Source organism: Gavialis gangeticus, unplaced genomic scaffold (assembly GCF_001723915.1).
Source record: "Gavialis gangeticus isolate Ggan-Ray unplaced genomic scaffold, GavGan_comp1, whole genome shotgun sequence".
NCBI classification, from domain to species: domain Eukaryota; kingdom Metazoa; phylum Chordata; order Crocodylia; family Gavialidae; genus Gavialis; species Gavialis gangeticus.
In genome coordinates, this window is record NW_017729022.1 from 96,244,892 (window position 1) to 96,261,643 (window position 16,752).

The 16,752-nt window shown below is 39.3% G+C and overlaps 1 protein-coding gene across 12 annotated transcripts in view; it reads left to right on the forward strand.

Annotated features, from left to right (window-relative positions):
- The window catches only part of C2CD5 (C2 calcium dependent domain containing 5), a 126,092-nt gene that overhangs the window by 11,442 nt on the left and 97,898 nt on the right, over positions 1 to 16,752 (forward strand). For 9 of the 12 annotated variants that reach the window (XM_019515660.1, XM_019515649.1, XM_019515652.1 and 6 more), the window contains exons 2-7: positions 1,384 to 1,470; positions 4,557 to 4,728; positions 6,444 to 6,539; positions 8,236 to 8,391; positions 10,728 to 10,926; positions 13,430 to 13,581. In XM_019515660.1, coding sequence (XP_019371205.1) covers positions 1,384 to 1,470; positions 4,557 to 4,728; positions 6,444 to 6,539; positions 8,236 to 8,391; positions 10,728 to 10,926; positions 13,430 to 13,581 — 862 coding nt within the window. Of the gene's footprint in view, positions 1 to 1,383; positions 1,471 to 4,556; positions 4,729 to 6,443; positions 6,540 to 8,235; positions 8,392 to 10,727; positions 10,927 to 12,327; positions 12,453 to 13,429; positions 13,582 to 16,752 lie in introns of all 12 variants that reach the window. The other 3 variants (XM_019515650.1, XM_019515656.1, XM_019515661.1) reach the window with 1 other exon arrangement.

Sequence of the window (16,752 nt, forward strand, 5' to 3'; positions counted from 1 at the left end):
GCGGGGTTCTTCTCAGCTACTCCTTCTCCATAGATTGCTTGCAGCAAAACTTTTTTCTAATTTAAAAGGTTTTTGGTTTTTTTGCAGCTGTTTTTTATGGTGGTCCTAGTATTACATAGTTTGTCTTGCTTGAAGATTTTAGAGGCAGCTAGTCTTTAATTCACAAGGCAAACTATTTCTAAAGTTCTTACTGTCTGGAAATTATCCGGAGAAGCCTGAGGAAGGGATCGAATCCAGGCAGACCTGGACTGGTTGGAAAACTGAGCACAAAAGAATAGGATACAGTTTAACAAAGGCAAGTGCAAAGTTCTGCATTTGGGAGAAGGAATCACCAACACACCTATAGGCTAGGGGAGGACCTTCTCAGCAGCACAGTGGCAGAAAGGGATCTCGGAGTCATAGTTGACTTCAAGATGAATATGAGTCATCAATGTGACGAAGTAATCAGTAAAGCTAACTGCACTCTATCATGCATTAGCAGGTACACCACAAACAGGTCCAGGAAGGTGATGCTTCCCCTCTATGCAGCATTGGTCAGGCCACAGTTGGAGTACTGCGTCCAATTCTGGGCGCCGCACTTCAAGAGAGACATGGATAACCTTGAGAGGGTTCAGAGGAGGACCACTCATATCATTAGGGGCCTGCAGGTAAAGCCCTATAAGGAGAGACTGAGGGACCTAGATCTCTTTAGCCTTTGCAAGAGAAGGCTGAGAGGGGATCTTGTGGCCATCTACAAATTAATCAAGGGGGAGGGGGGCAGCAAGGAACAGAAGATGCTGTGTTTACCAGGGCACCCCTTGGAATAACCAGGAATAACAGCCCTAAACTGACAGAGAGCAGATTTAGGTTGGACATCAGGAAGAACTTCTTACGGTAAGGGTTGCCAGAATCTGGAATGGTCTTCCAAGAGAGGTGGTGCTCTCCCCTACCTTGGGGGCCTTTAAAAGGAGATTGTACAAGCACCTGGCTGCGGTTATATGACCCCAGCGCTCTTTCCTGCCCAGGGCAGGCAGTTGGACTCAATGATCTATTGAGGTCCCTTCCAACCCTAACAGCTATGAAACTACGAGAGAGACTACATACATGGAGAAGGGAAGAAACAACCAAATACTAACTATTATAATAGAAACAGAAGGAAACTAAGCAAAGCATAGCTTTAGAGATGTGTAGAATCAGTCACTTGCTGAAAAATGTTAATTGAATAAAGGGGCTATTTAAACCCAATGGAAAGAGATTTTGAATGTGTGTGAACTATATATATTAAATGTAAGCAAATTGTATGCAATTGGTTTCAAATACATAAATACAAGTCTACTTTATCACTTAATATAAGAATGATTCTTCTACTCTTATTTTTAATTGAATGACTGCTTGCATTTTTAGGTAAAATTTGGAAATACCACGTTTAAAACGGATGTATATCCCAAGTCTCTCAATCCCCAGTGGAACTCTGAATGGTTTAAATTTGAGGTAACAAAGTTTTATAAATTATCATTTGTATCTCTGTCAATATCTGATTTGAAAAGCTTTATAATTAAGTATTTATATTTGAAAAGAAAATATGTATTTGGAGAGTGAAAGCATTGTCAGAAGAATTTGTAGACTTTATCTGAAGAAATTGACAAGTTAGCCTCCATATCACTTAACTTATGATTTCTGTATGTGGTAACACAAGTTTGCATTGCTAGGTCCATGAATTTGGTCCAGCTGAGTTGAAATATGCAGTGCAATGGTAGAAAAGGGTGAAGTATAAATCAGAAATACAAATTCTCTGGAACCAGCTTCCAAGTGAGGTGGTGCAGGCTCCCACCCTGGGGGTTTTTAAGAGGAGGTTGGATGACCACCTTACTGGGGTCATTTGACCCCAGTGCTCTTCCTGCCATGGCAGGGGGTCAGACTAGATGATCTGCTCAGGTCCCTTCCGACCTTAGAAACTATGAAATCTTTAGTTTTTAGCAAATAGGCTTTCAAGCATCAATATAGCTGAATTAAAATTAGACTTTATATTAACTAGACTAAGTAAATTAGTCTTTGAAATATGTTAGCTTTACGAAATTTATAGTTATTGGCTGCTTTCACTATCTTATGTACTTCTTAATCAGGCACTGCTAGGAGTGCAGCGATTATAGATTTTTGGGGCCAATACTGATACCTGATTTTTAAGGAGGCATATTGGCCGATGCTGACCCAATTTCCAATATAGCGTGGAGAGCTGCCTCCAGCTGGTAAGTCCTTTGTGGTGGAGGGGGAGGGGGGCAGATCAGCCCCTCCCCACAGTAAGGGAGGGGGCAGGGGCAGGTGCTGCTCAGCTAGGGTGGGACACGGGACAGAGGTGTGGCATGGGCAGGGTGGGGAGGGGGCATGTGCCCCCCGATCTGCACGGAGTGAGTGGATGGGCTGCAACTGTGGGCTGGAGTCGGGCTCTTCTTGCCAGGGGCTGGGCTTGCGGCAGGGGCTATGGAGGGGGCTGCAGCCACCCCGAATTTCACTGTAACTCCCTCCCGCCACCATATGCCCAACACAGCCTGGCTCTTCCCAGCTCAACCCCTGCCCCTCCCCCCATGCGCCAGGAAGACCCGGGGCTGCGCCGGGTGCACGGTGGCACTGGGGGGAAGTTGGCCCCCGATGCACCACGCCTCTGTCCTGTGTTGGGGGAGGGGGGCGTTGAGTCGGGAAGCACCAGACATGCAGCGGCAGTGCTGGAAGGGAGCTACAGCAAAATTTTGGGTAGCTGCAGCCCCCACTCCAAGCCCATCCCCTGGCAAAAAGAGCCCAGCTGCAGCCTGCCTGCTCACCCCATGCAGATCCGGGTGGGGGGGCATCCCCCCCCGGGGTGCAAGCAAGCAATGGTGGGAGCCACCCCCCACCCTGACAAGTCACACTTCCATACCACACCCCAACCCAGCTGGACAGTGCCTACCCCTGCCCCCTCCCTCACTGTGGGGAGGGGTTGATCTGCCCCCCACCTCCTGCGCCTTTTCCTTCCCTCCCTCCTCCTCTTCCACCACAATCGACTTACCAACTGGAGGCAGCTCTCCACACTGCCGGGTCGTGCTCCTAGCTTCCTGAGTGCACACACTGTCATTTATTGGCCAAATTATTGGCCCCATTGGGCTGATTTCTGATACAGCCAATTTTCTTTATATCAGAGTGATGTGTCGGTGCACTTCTAGGCACTGCTATTTAAAAGCAGGATCAAACTTTGATATCTGTTTCCAATAGAGTTTTCAGCCTCCTCAGCTTTTGTTGTCCTCACAAGATGGTGCCCATCACAGTGCAGGATCTAATTAGTTGATGTTAAGATGAATATAGCTGCATCATAGTTGTCCTTTGATACTCTGCTCACATAAATCACTTATATGATGAATTCTTATTTCCTCATGCCAAAAGGAGGGAAATATAGGTGATTGGCATAGGCTATGGTGGTATTTTACTGCTTAAAAAAGGAATGGCTTGTCCCAAGACTAGCCAAGGGGCTAGCTTGTCATGGCCGAAGGAGATTTACTATGTCAATATTATGTATTTTGTCATAAGATGATTCCACAGTGGAAATACATCTTTGTTCTATGTACAAATAGTGATATAATGCCTGATAATATTCTAAATGTATTTTAAAGCAATTATAAAACAAAATTGGTTGGATTAAAGAATTTATTTCAGGCTGATTGCTAGGAAGCAAAGCTATATGATAGAAAGTTTATTTTTTTCTTTTCTTTTTTGGGGAGAAGAGTGGCTGAGCTTTGGGGAGTGGAGCGAAGTTTTGTATGAGCAAAGTTTTTGGCTAACAATAAAAAAAAAAAAATAAAAAAAATATTTTGCATGGAAAAGTATATTTGAGACCAAAGGGAACAAAACAGTATTGGGGAAAACATGGGAGTTCTACATTTCAGAGAATGGAATAACACTAACTACTTTAGACATCATAAATATGTGCTTGTATGCATGGTTTGGTCTATTCATGAAATTCTGGAAATACATACTCGTTAGTCATGTTGCACTCAGCAGAACTAGTTCATGTGTTGTTAAGTATATAACTGCAGTATTGTGACAAAAATCACCTTATTGACTAGAAGAACATACTGTTAGCAAGAAGGAAATGTGTATCTGAATTTATTCTTCAAGGGTTGTGGTTACCTGCATAAAAAAGGCCTTTCCTGGGCCATTTGAAAAGGCAAAATTGCTATGTAAAACTGGAGCACCAGTGAGCATTTTGTATCTCGAGTATTGTGTAATACACTTGTATTTGAATGTAGGAAAGTCTTTTTTTTTTTGAGGTGGGTGAACTATGTAAAGAATAGGAAAAAAATAAAAATGCAGTTTAAAGTGTGTGAAATTCATGCAACCTTTCTGTTTTCTTATATCCCACTGAAAATACTGGGGTCTCTTTTTTTTAACATGGTCATTTTGGGGAGTAGAGAACGTAGGAGCATATGCAAGAAATTGTGTAGTCACAAAGCTTGTATGTATATTGCTTTGTGTAACTAAACTCTCTCTCTTTGAAATTGCTTTCTTTATTAATTTAAATACAGAATTTTCATGTCAACATGTATTTCTAGGTAGATGATGAAGAACTACAAGATGAGCCCCTGCAGATCACAGTTCTTGATCATGACACTTACAGTGCCAATGATGCCATTGGCAAGGTGTACATAGATATTGATCCTTTGCTGTACAGTGAGGCAGCTACAGTTATTTCAGGATGGTTTCCAATTTACGATACCATACATGGTAAGTCTTGCTAATTTTTTTTAAAATAAAATTGTTTGGCTTATTTCACTCTTCAAAAAAAATCCTCTTCATCTTAAAGCTTTTTACTACTGTCACTTTACTACTAAAGATACTATTTTTGACAGTTTAAAGCACAGGTACCATTAAGCTTTTATGGTGTGGTAAGTAAAAATGCTATATTAAAATTAGTGCTAAATCATGTTTTGGGATACTGACTCTTTTTTTCTTTGGGATAATATAGCAATCATTAGGTACCAGTGAGATGTCTCAAATCATATCGTACGGGTCCCTCTGCATGTTACAGGTATTGTGCAGTTAACTGGCTAATGTGCACAATTACCTGGAGGCCAGTTACACATGCAAAGCAGCTGTCAAATAAAAAGTTTCAACCATCTATAAAATTAGACCTTTAAAATGTGTACTAACTTTATATAGCTGATTGCTATTGAACTTTAATTTGCACATGTAGCAGTGTCTTCCCTGCAGCTGGAACTGGGAGCCCTGTCAGCTGACAGGGCTCTCAGCCACAGGGGTGCAGCATGCACAGCATAAAACACCTGGGCCCTGTGGATTGCGGTTGCCACAATCCCTAGTGCTTGGGGGTGCAAGAAACTCCTGGGGCTGGAATATCACCACAGTTTTTTGCTGGTGCAGGGGAAACCTGAGATCAGGCTCCCCCTGCACCAGCAATAAAGTGTGATGGGATCTAATGTGTGATCCCACAACCATGCCTCCTGCCATGTATGTGAGACATGGCAGGAGGCACAATTATGTGAATTGCACATTAGATCCCATCACACATTAGATCCCACTGTGCTTTTACCTGTGAAATTTCAGACAGGTGGGGGAAAAGACCCTTCATAAAGACATTTTAAATTCTTTTTTTCAGAGTAATTACATTTCAAACAAATACCACTTCAGGCTAACTTTTTTTGCTGAAAGCAGAGTTTTTTATATGCTATTTTTTTTTTTTTTTTTGGTATTTTTGATCAAACCTTGTTTGGAGTATAGGAGAAAATGAAGTAACACAGGATGACATTCTTTCTCCCTACAAAGTCTTTCAAATATGGGATTTGTTCAGAATATTTTAGAATTGAGATAAAACTCCTATTAAATTTAGTTTTGTCATTGTTAATGAAGCTGAGATTTATCCTCAAGAATAGTATGTAATAATTTATACATAGCTGCAGAATATTTTGTGAGTCCTCCTTTTACTATTTTAAGTTTTGTTGACATGATGGTTCATCTCAACTTGTTATATGAGGTGTATATTACTGCATTGACATAACTGATGTACAAGTCTGACTGTTTTACTTTTTAATGTAAAATCAATTAAACACTTGATCAGTAGTGGTAGAGAGATTACGTATGAAAAACTTAAGTGTTTAGGGATTGGTCATTTAAATATATGAAGAAAACTTCTTTTGCTTATGTAGTTTCTTTTATGTTCAACATTTTGTACAAACATTAACTCTCATTTACACTCTGATAAGCATGCCTTAACTAGAATGAAAGTAATTCTGTGTTCTCGAGAAGTTATTTGGGGAGAAGAATTAAACATAGAGTTTGAAAATATCTTAACAGATATGCATGTTTTTGGAATCTTTTGGGGAAAGAATATATGGATTGCTAAAGGAAAATAAAACTATATAATTTTGTTTTTAAGTTTTTCTTTTTGATAATAATGCTTACTTTCCATATTTTATTATTGACAGGTATCCGTGGGGAGATCAATGTGGTGGTAAAAGTAGACCTCTTCAATGATTTAAACCGATTTAGGCAGTCATCCTGTGGAGTCAAATTTTTTTGCAGTGAGTAAAAAACATTGTTTTGCTGTGTGATATGTTTTTTGTTTGATTATTTTGCATTTTTTAATATGGAAAAACTGGAAACGTGCTAAGTAGTCCTGAAATGAACTATGACTTTGAGATAATGGTATTGATTTGTAGTTAATAATAGAATATATTGTCCCATTGCTTATGGCTTCTTTGGGGATAACTTCCTCAGGGAAGAGACTACAAATTGCACTTTTTTTCCTCCATCAGTCAGAAAAAGAATGTTATTTTGATGAATGCTGACTCACTTTTGTGAAACACATCTTGTATCCACAGGTTCAGCTGTGGGGGAATTATCCAAAAACGAAACCACGTATGTGTAAATAAACTGATCTAGGGTCTGATCAAAATCTTATTGAAATAAGTACATTTTTATATTCTTATCATTAATGATCTTCGCATCAGGCTCTTCTTTGATCCATTGCCTAAATCCCAATTCAGCAAAATTTAAGTTCATCAGTAAAGCTTTACATGCTTTACTCATGTGAGACTTGACAGGCAAGTGCAACATGTACTAAATGGCGCAGTTAAAAGTCAAATAATCCTTGATACAAATATATGTGGTATGCCAAAACTAGAGAAAGTGTAGTCTTTGAACTGGTCTTTCTTGTATGTTGTCCTTTTCACAGATGATTTTCTGTCCTTCCAGCTTCTTCCGTAAACAGAACTTAAGGATCTAATCTGAATTTATTTAAGTCAGTGGGATAGCTTGGAACATCGTTTTAATTTTGGGTGTATGAGTATCATTCTGTTTGGGTGTACGAGTATCTATGACAAATTGCTTCCTTCATTAAGCAACCACTTTAAAGTACCTCTAAGTAATGAAGTTAACTGATTTATTTTTGATTATTTAAGATGCATACATGCACAACCAAGCCCGCATTGCGTGTGTGTGTGTATGTGTGTTTGTATGCATGTGCGCATACATGACAGTATTTTTGCACACTTGCTTTATGTGAAAAATAGCCTATAGTGGGTTGTTGTTTAGCTTTTAATTTCCCTTCTATTAATTGTCCCTATAAAAAAAACACTATAAGTAATAAACAAGCACATATACAAACGACAAGAGAGTTAACTCAAAACCTACCTCTGACCTGGAGAGAGCAAACCTGGCTCTGTGCTGTCTCCTTGACACCACAACCTGCCATCTCTCCCCTCAACTCCTCCATGGGAGCTTTAAACTTCCTCTGGTGCTAAGCAGTCATCCTTGTCAGCTGGCCCCATGCCCCTGAGCAGGCAGGCTATTACTTATTAACTGGAGCTGGGCTCCCACCCATGAGCCGTGTACATGGTTACATAGCCACAAGAGGGTGTATAATAAAAAAAGGGGTCTGTCTGATAGATATGCTGTGCAACTGGCAGCAGTGTCAGGTAAGAATACATGCAATTATGATAGTATCTGCTGCTGCTGTTTAACATATACAGTTTTATTATTATTATTATTAATAATAATTAAAGGGAATGTATATATTTCAGCATTAATTTTGGGATACAGTAGAATCTGGATGTTTTATATTTGGATGACTTACAATCAACTTAATTTTGGGCACCAATTAAATAGCTATTTCTTAATCTTTTAATTATTTTGCTGGAAAGATAATTACTCATTTGTTTCCTGGGCATCTTTTTAACTACTAGACTTATCTCTCTGTTGCTTTCTTTTTCATAACAGCTACCTCTATTCCTAAGTGTTATAGAGCAGTAGTAATTCATGGATTTGTGGAAGAGCTGGTGGTTAATGAAGACCCAGAATACCAATGGATAGACCGAATCCGTACACCAAGAGCATCAAATGAAGCTAGACAGAGACTTATTTCCCTAATGTCAGGTAGCAATACATTCAGTGTATGATAGTAACTGCTTCTGCTCTTCAAAGTATACAGTTTTATTATTGTTATTAATTAAAGAGGGTGTATATATTTCAGCATTTATTAATATAAACTATCCAGTAGAAGCTGGATATTTTATACTTGGATAACTTTCCATCAGCTTAATTTGCACTATGAGAAATAAGACTGTTGCTTTCAGTTCTCAGGACAGATCCATTTTATTATTCCCAAGAAGTGGCTATACACCTACTTGAATCAGTGGGTCAATATGTGATTCAAACTTACAAGTCAAGGATGAGCCTAGCACTGTATATTGTGGCCTGCATAAGTTTGAAAGCAGTAGTTATGCTGGCCAGTAGGCTGCGTGAAGCTTTGGTCCCTGATTTGATTCGGCAGAGGTTTGGGGGCCGAATCTCTGAATCGAATCAGTGGACCCTTTCATTTCTCCAAATCGAATTGGAACCCTCTGAACTGATTTGGAAAGACTCGGCGATTCGGCCAGAGATACAGCTTTAAATGTTTTTTTTTTACATAACTCTAGGTAGCAGGCAGGTTGTGAATACTGTGATGCTGGGGAAAGTGGAAAGTCCCATAGGGGCATGGGGGGCTCCCCAGTGCACTTGGCAGCAGACCTGGAAGTGGATCAGAACCAGAAGCACTTCCGGATCTGCCAGGGAGCGAGCTGAGGTGCCCACCAGCACTGCCCCCCGCCCCTGGTTTGGCGACTGGTGCTTGCAGGGTCTGGGGCAGGGTACATGGGGGCCCCCCAGTGTGCTCCAAGGCAGACCTGGAAGTGGGCTTATAAGTACTTCAGGTCTGCTTCCGGGTTTGCCACCAAGCATGTGGAGGGCCCCCCACCCCACATTCCTGTGGGACTCTCCATCTGTCCCAGCATCTCAACATTCATGAGCTTCACTAGTACCTTGAGGTATGTAGAACAAACATTTAAATAGCTGAATCATTCTGAATCTCTCTGAATCAATTCGGAGGTTTCCAGTTTGATTTGGAGAGATTAAAGGGTCCTCTGATCCGATTCAGAAATTCGGCCACCAAATCATGCTGAATCTCTGCCAAATCAAATCAGGGACTGAAGCTTCGCACACCCCTACTGGCCAGTAACTCCATCGCCTCATTGCAGTGCACCCTTAGTAATAGAAGATGGTGTGCAATTCTCATTATTATACTCTGCTTTTCCAAGCAGCACAAGCACTTCAGCAGTTCCACAGTTTGATATGCCTGAAATTAGTAATCTAATAGTCTACTTCCTTTACACTTGTGGTTTCCTCTCTCTGTGATTTGGTGGATTCTTTTTGATCTTAAGTGTAGTCCAGAACATAGAACGTTGTTCCAGTATGAGTGGGCAAGCGGGCCCAGCCGCCCTCTTTCTCTCCTTCCCCGACCTTCCTCTGTACTCTGTACTTTCTTCCAGCAGCATAGAAGTGCAAGGGAGTGAGGGTCGCTCTGGAAAATGTAGTTTCTGCTGCTGATGGGAGGGGTAGTAATGCGGGGAGGGGGATGTTATCTCCTCTTCTTGACCACCAAAACCAGTGGGTTTTTTTGGCTGCTTGACATACATGTCATTGACAGCAAGAAAAAGGGCAACATCTCCCGCAGGAACAGAAAATCTCTTGTGGCTGGTCCACCGCTGAGCACCGAAACTGCTGCTCTGCAGTTCCTGCTGCCTGCTACAGCTGCTGCAGGGGAGTGGGAGAGAGAAGGTTGGGAACAGGTGACTGCATAGGACACAATACTTGCTGGTTAGGCCTTTTACTGGAACTTGGCATTGCATATATATACCCGTATTTGGCTTGTAAAACCTCTGTTTTGCAAGAGCTAAGGATCTAATATTGTGAAATATCCAGGTTCTATTATACTTGGACTACTTATGGTGTTAAGGAGTAGCTAGAAATCTCAAGGTATCGTCTTGATCATTCCCCTCCTATAAAAAAAAAAAAAAAAAAAAAAAAAAACATACACACAACGCAGAAAACATTTTAAAAAAATGTAGCAACATTGCAGTTAGCATTGGCTGGAAAAGGTTCACAAAGTAACAAATTCAGGATTTTTAATTGCTTTCTGACTCCTTGGTTTCCATACATTCTAAATAGAATAAGACAGAACTAATATGATATCACTGTGCCAAACTTCTAATTAGCTGGAAGGAAGGCGGGGGGCCTTGTATCTGGTATAATTATGCAGAGTTGCTGTTTTAATCACCCTGAAATAATTACAAACATGAAAGGAACAAAATCCACAAAAGAGCATAGGAAACATTAACTTAAATATAGTCCAGTTTATAAGTAGGATGGAAGTTAACTTGTGTTTATTTTTGTAGGTGAACTTCAAAGGAAGATTGGCTTGAAGGTACTTGAAATGAGAGGGAATGCAGTTGTTGGCTATTTGCAGTGTTTTGATCTGGAGGGAGAATCTGGACTAGTTGTACGAGCTATAGGAACAGCCTGTACCTTGGATAAATTAAGTAGCACATCAGCATTCTTACCTGCATGTAATTCCCCATCCAAAGAAATGAAGGAGTAAGTATTAGTTCATAGTGTAAAATGAACAAGATTCATCTATTTTCATATTCATTCAGTTTTACATATCTGGTGTGGTTTTTTCCCAGCATTTGTTTCTACTTTATTGGTTTTTTCTTGTTAGTAACTTCATTTATATTTAGCAGTTTTGAGACGTAAACTGCCAGTTCTACAAATTATCTCATCTGATGTTGCAATGGTAAACCTTGGTTTGAGCAGTGTCTTTCTGTATTATATATCTTGTGTTTCTACAGCCAGAGCATTGTACATTCTTGGGTTGTGATTCACCACTCTAGGTGGTAAACTTTTATTCCGTCTTATCTCTGCAAGTAACATGCTTTTTATGTTTGTAGGGGCTTTTAATAATATTTTGCCTTCTGTGGGAAGTGTCCATTTAGCAGTTTTGCGGTGCATTCATATAAGGAAAGATAAGTATATTTGAGTTCAGATTAGTTTAGTTTAATGTTCAAGGGGTGCAGGAACACTCCTATTTTGTGTTCCACACTCCAACCCCTGTCTCATTCTTCTCTCTCCTCCCACTATATAAAACAAATGCCTCTCTATCGTACTTCATCCAGAAAACGGTTCATGAAGAGGAACTTGCCCTAATTCCAGTTGTCCAGTATGTCTACAGAACCATTTAATACTGTGTGAATTCAAATTTTTAACATAGATAAACAACTTACAAATATGTCAGTCTCATATTATCCTGAAGGGGAACACGTTTCCAGTCTCTAAATTGCCACTGTGATGTTTAGTCATAAAATAACTCATACTATTTCTAAAATAATAATTAGACCACTGATATAGTAGGCGGCCACAATGCATCCTGTTCCCTCATCAATGAGTCTGATTGCTTATACTTCAGCATTAAATAATTTAATTTTGATTTGTGAAATATGCTGTCATCACAGAGCTTCTGGGCACATTAAACCAGTCAGCTAAAAGTTATAAACAGTAGCCAACTTTTTTAGCAGCGTCTATAGATTATTAACACTTATGTTTGAAAAGAAGACAAAAAATAGTTAAACTGATGTATTCAGTTGTTCAAGAACTTGGAACTTTATAATTTTTAATGATTTTTTTATATGGTCCAAATAGCGTACGAGTGGGTCTCCAGAAGAGGAGAGTTGACTCACATTTCTTGTTGTTGACCTTATTAATCTGAGTCATTAATACTAAAAAGTCACTTATATCTTAACATGTTAATGTTTAGCTGTTTCCTTGTCTATTTTGATTTCATCTTGACTCCTGCATGCTGGGAATTATAACTCTTAGAGTCTGCTTAAAGCATAAGAGATCTTCGCTTACTAAAACTCCCTGAAATCATTTTAACATAACTTTGCAATCTGTTGTATGTATTGTTTTCTTTTCTTCCACGTTGGCTGCAAATTCTCTCAGGTCTCCGCTGGTTCATCCTCCAAGCCATGGATGTCGCTCGACTCACAACAGCCCAATTCACACTGCTACTGGCTCACGACTTACTCAGAACTTCTCTGTGTCTGTTCCCACTCTCATCTACACTGGTACGAGACTGCTCAGACTCAAGAGTTGGGGAGAGGCAGGCCACAGGCAGAGTGGTCGCAAAGTGCAGGCAGGCAGGCAGTGTAGGCAGGTACCACACATCTTTTCTCCCTCCTTTTCTCACCGGAAGTCCTTTTGTTGTTATTGAAGAAGTCCTGCGGTGTTCAGCTGATGAAACTGAGGAAAGAAGAATTTCTTGGAAGGGCATGTGTGTCTGCAAAGTCTCTTCCACATAGCCATACTCTTCTTTTTCTTAACTTCGCAAACCTACATAAATCAGATTTTAATATCAGATACTATGCAGTTGGTCTTCCATGGTAAAGGAATGGGGGAACATTTCATTTTGAGTGATTGAATTTCAAATTGCTTTCAAGCTTAACCCAAATAACAAAAACATTTGAGGTTTGAAAGTCCTATGGGCAGAGTGTGTCATTTTGTGGAAGAGGCTGTGCTGGAAAACAGGTAAGACAGTCTTCACATAAGTGAATGTATTTCAATATGGTTTTACCCATAAAGGCTTTCCTCTTAGCTGTTTTTAGCTGTGGCATGCTGCTGATGCTATAGGATAAGGAAACATTTTTTCCTTCTTAAAATATATGTGTGTTTATACTTAACTATGTGTGTATTTATAAACACAAATATAGTTTGAGATCATCATTTTTTCTTTAATAATCTGACTTTATTTTTTTCAACCATGTACTGGTTTGAGTTTTTTTCTTTTTCATACATATTTTTTTTCTTGATTTGACATTTCATACCTTATTTGGCTTATTTGTTTCATGGCAGATAATCAGCATCTATCTGTAGAACGCTGAGTGGGTAAACAGCATTTTTTTGCCTTTGGCCTCATCCCCAGTCTCACACTTAAGGAATAATTGCTGGCCCTGCCCCAGTCCTATCCTGGTGTTCGGATCATGCTGCTGTCAGCCAGGTCCTTTGGCACAGGATTACTGAATATGTTTCCACCTTCTTCTGGCAGGATTCCCTTCAATGAAGATCCCAATCCCAATACTCATTCATCAGGACCCTCCACCCCTCTGAAAAACCAAACCTATTCCTTTTCACCTTCCAAGTCCTACAGTCGACAGTCCTCTTCTTCTGACACAGATTTGAGTTTGACACCCAAAACTGGTAAGGCGCTTCCAACCCCCCTTTTTTTTTTTTTGTTGATTTGTGTTTCTATTTTATCTTTTCGTTCAAATCCTTTCTCTTTTTTGACATTTAAGTTATCAAAATGATGTGGAAATTGGAGACTTCAGATAACACAACTGAAGCTTTAAAAGATTTGTATAGGTCACTATCCCATGTGTTCTAAATCTGTATAATAGGCAGATTTGAGTAGCATTATATAATACAGCTATATAAAAACTGGACCATAGCATCTCAACTGTTATAAAGAGAATTCTAAGGAATTCTAATTTCTCCACTTCATATTACAAATCATGGGGGTAGAGTCTTAACGTAATGTGCTGGCGGAATGAGGGATCAAACGTAATTAACAGTATCTGACCCTCCATGTCTAATTTCCTATGTTGAAAACGTATCTCTATCTGCATTTCTGTTTAGTTTCTACCTGTCTTTACAAATTTTATTCTAGCAATAGTGCCTGATGTTGACTAAACCTGGCTGTGTTAATCAAGTATGTTCTCATGTAACTTCTTAAAAAGTAGTTTTTAACTCCTTTAGATCATTTTAAGCTTTTAAATGAACGTTCCCCCCCAACAATTTCATTTTTTTTTTTTAATTTATTTTTCTTTACCTGGTTTCTTATGGAATGCAACAAAAATGTCTTGTTTACTCTTAGGGATCTATTTTGTAGCCGTGTTGGTCTGAGACAAAGAGAAATACAAAACTCTAAAACTCTTGGTTCAGAGGTAATACTTTTTATTAGACCTACTAAAAGTAGCAAAAAAATACCTTCTTTGCAAACATTTGGGCTTACACACCCTTCTTCAGGCTGAGGAGAAATCAAAGATTGTAGAAGTCCTCTTAGGTAGAAAATAAGCTCCATTTTGCACAGGAGATGTTGAGGCTGAACATATACCCTTGGTCTGTGAGAGTCCTTTTGGTTGAATTGCCCTTTGTAAATTCAGTATGGTCTCTGAAAGTAAAGTTCTGTCTTCTCCCTTAACTTGCTAATTGCTTTGCTATACCAGAGCAAAACGTGGGTAAAACTGCAGGTACTTTTTTTTAATGGTGTTTCTAACCATGATTAACCCTCCCACCCCTAGTAATAATTGAATCTCTGAACACTCCTACCTTTTTAATAATGAGAACTTTACAGTATGTTAAATTATTTTACACTAATAATTTCCACTTGACAGTGTCTTTCTAGGGTATTGAAAATCACACAGTTTTAGACAAGACCCACTGAAGCAGAGGGTTATAGATTGAAAAATTGGTAAAATCTTCAATGTTTTCCAAATTTTTAGTAAAAAAAAGTATTTAAGTAAGCAGCTTTTTTTAAGTTGTATTTTTCTATTTTTATTTCTGTTTACCTTTTCAGCTGTTTCTTATCCTTTGTGTGAGGAGTGATTGTGAATATCTAAGGTGACCACTTACGTTTCAAAGGATTACTAACATATGGACTGCTGCTTTAGAGCAATATTATTTCACAAATTCAGATATTTATATTATTGAAAGTCTCATAACTGTTTGAAAAACAATCTAATCAAATTCTCCTGATACGGAACATGTGATATTAAGATATACTTTAATAAACAGGTCGGGTGGTCATCTTAGTAGAACCAGACATCCGCAAGCAGAATGAATAACAGCATGCACAAGTTTGTAAAGCTTCTGCAGCAGTAACGTTAGATCACAAAGCTGCAGTGTGATCTTGGTAGATGGACCCTATCTATCTGCATTCAATCCCATTGATATCACTGGGGCTTTGCACATTGAACTGATTGCAGGATTGAGGCCTTTCAGAGAGAGGAATTTTCCAGTATGTAGAGGAAGCAGAACCACCCTCTTCAATTACAATTTTGATTTTTCAATTTAAACTAAAAGCAGTCTTCATTTAGTTGTATCAAGTAGTTGCTATCTTCTAGCAGTATGTTCTCTCTATTGCTGAATCATGTCTTAATATGGGGAGAGTTGCTTGTCACAACTAAAGATGTACATAAATAAAGATATATTTATATATTAACCCTTAAGGTATCAATGTTTGATTCACATTGGTGTTTTATGACTTTGTTCAGCTATAATACCTTTTTTTTTCTGGAAGTAATGATAATAAGAACTCAGGCAAAATTAATTCAGGGATGCACTTTAGATATCTTAGTCTTGGTAAGAAAAGAATACAATTAAATTATATTAATTCTGGCACTGGTTCCTACAGATTGCAGCATTGAAATTTACTCTGCAGTCACTCTTAACATTATCTTACAGGTCTCTTTATGCATCTAAGACCCCTGGCAGACTTTACATTTAAAATATGATTAATATATTAATTGAGCACTACATTTTAACATACTGCACGTTCAAACAGTTTATCAGTGGATAACAAGGCACAAAAACCCAGCATCCTAAGATGTTACTTGTTAAATGTATAGCATCTTTGCAGCTCGTTTGTATTGTGTTTTAATTTGCATGTGTGACGTTGCACGTAGGATGATAATGTTTGGCCAGGTCCTCCTGCATCCCAGGGTAGACTGCTTCCTTCCTCTCCTCCCACCTTCTGTTTCTCATCCTGAACCCAGGGTACAGCAGCAGGAGATGTCAGAGCTCATCACTGCCTCTCCTCTCTTCCCCCAACTAGCTTTCTGCTTCTTTGAGAAGCCATTTAGTACCTAGTAAGAGCCAGAGTGTAAACAAACACTCAACATGATATGCTTTACTTCCACACAGCAGGAACCTGAGAGGGGAAGGGGGTGGAAGGATTTATTCATAAAGTTGCAGGCAGGACAGGATGTGGGGAGAAGAAAAACAAACAAAAACATCTCATGAAGTGTCCTTGGAGAGTTTGAATCCTGCTGGTCATGCCCCTGCTCCTCCTCCCCCTTGCCCTTTGCATGGGTCTCACCTGCTCTGGACAGGGTATGCAGAAGCAACTTCTTCACCAAGGAGAAGCCAGCTGATGAGCTCATAGCTCACTTCTCATTAGGAGCACAGTGGTAGGGGAGGGTGGGGGAACTGGGGGATGACAGTTGGGTAATATTGAAATTTAGAATAAACATGCTTGTTTTTATTTTTCTTCAAAAAGAAAAGTTGATTGCTGTTTAGGTAAGAACAATATCACTGAGAGAGCTGAATAGTTGGCCTATTTCTTGTTTTTGCTTTTTTTTTTTTTTTTTTTTT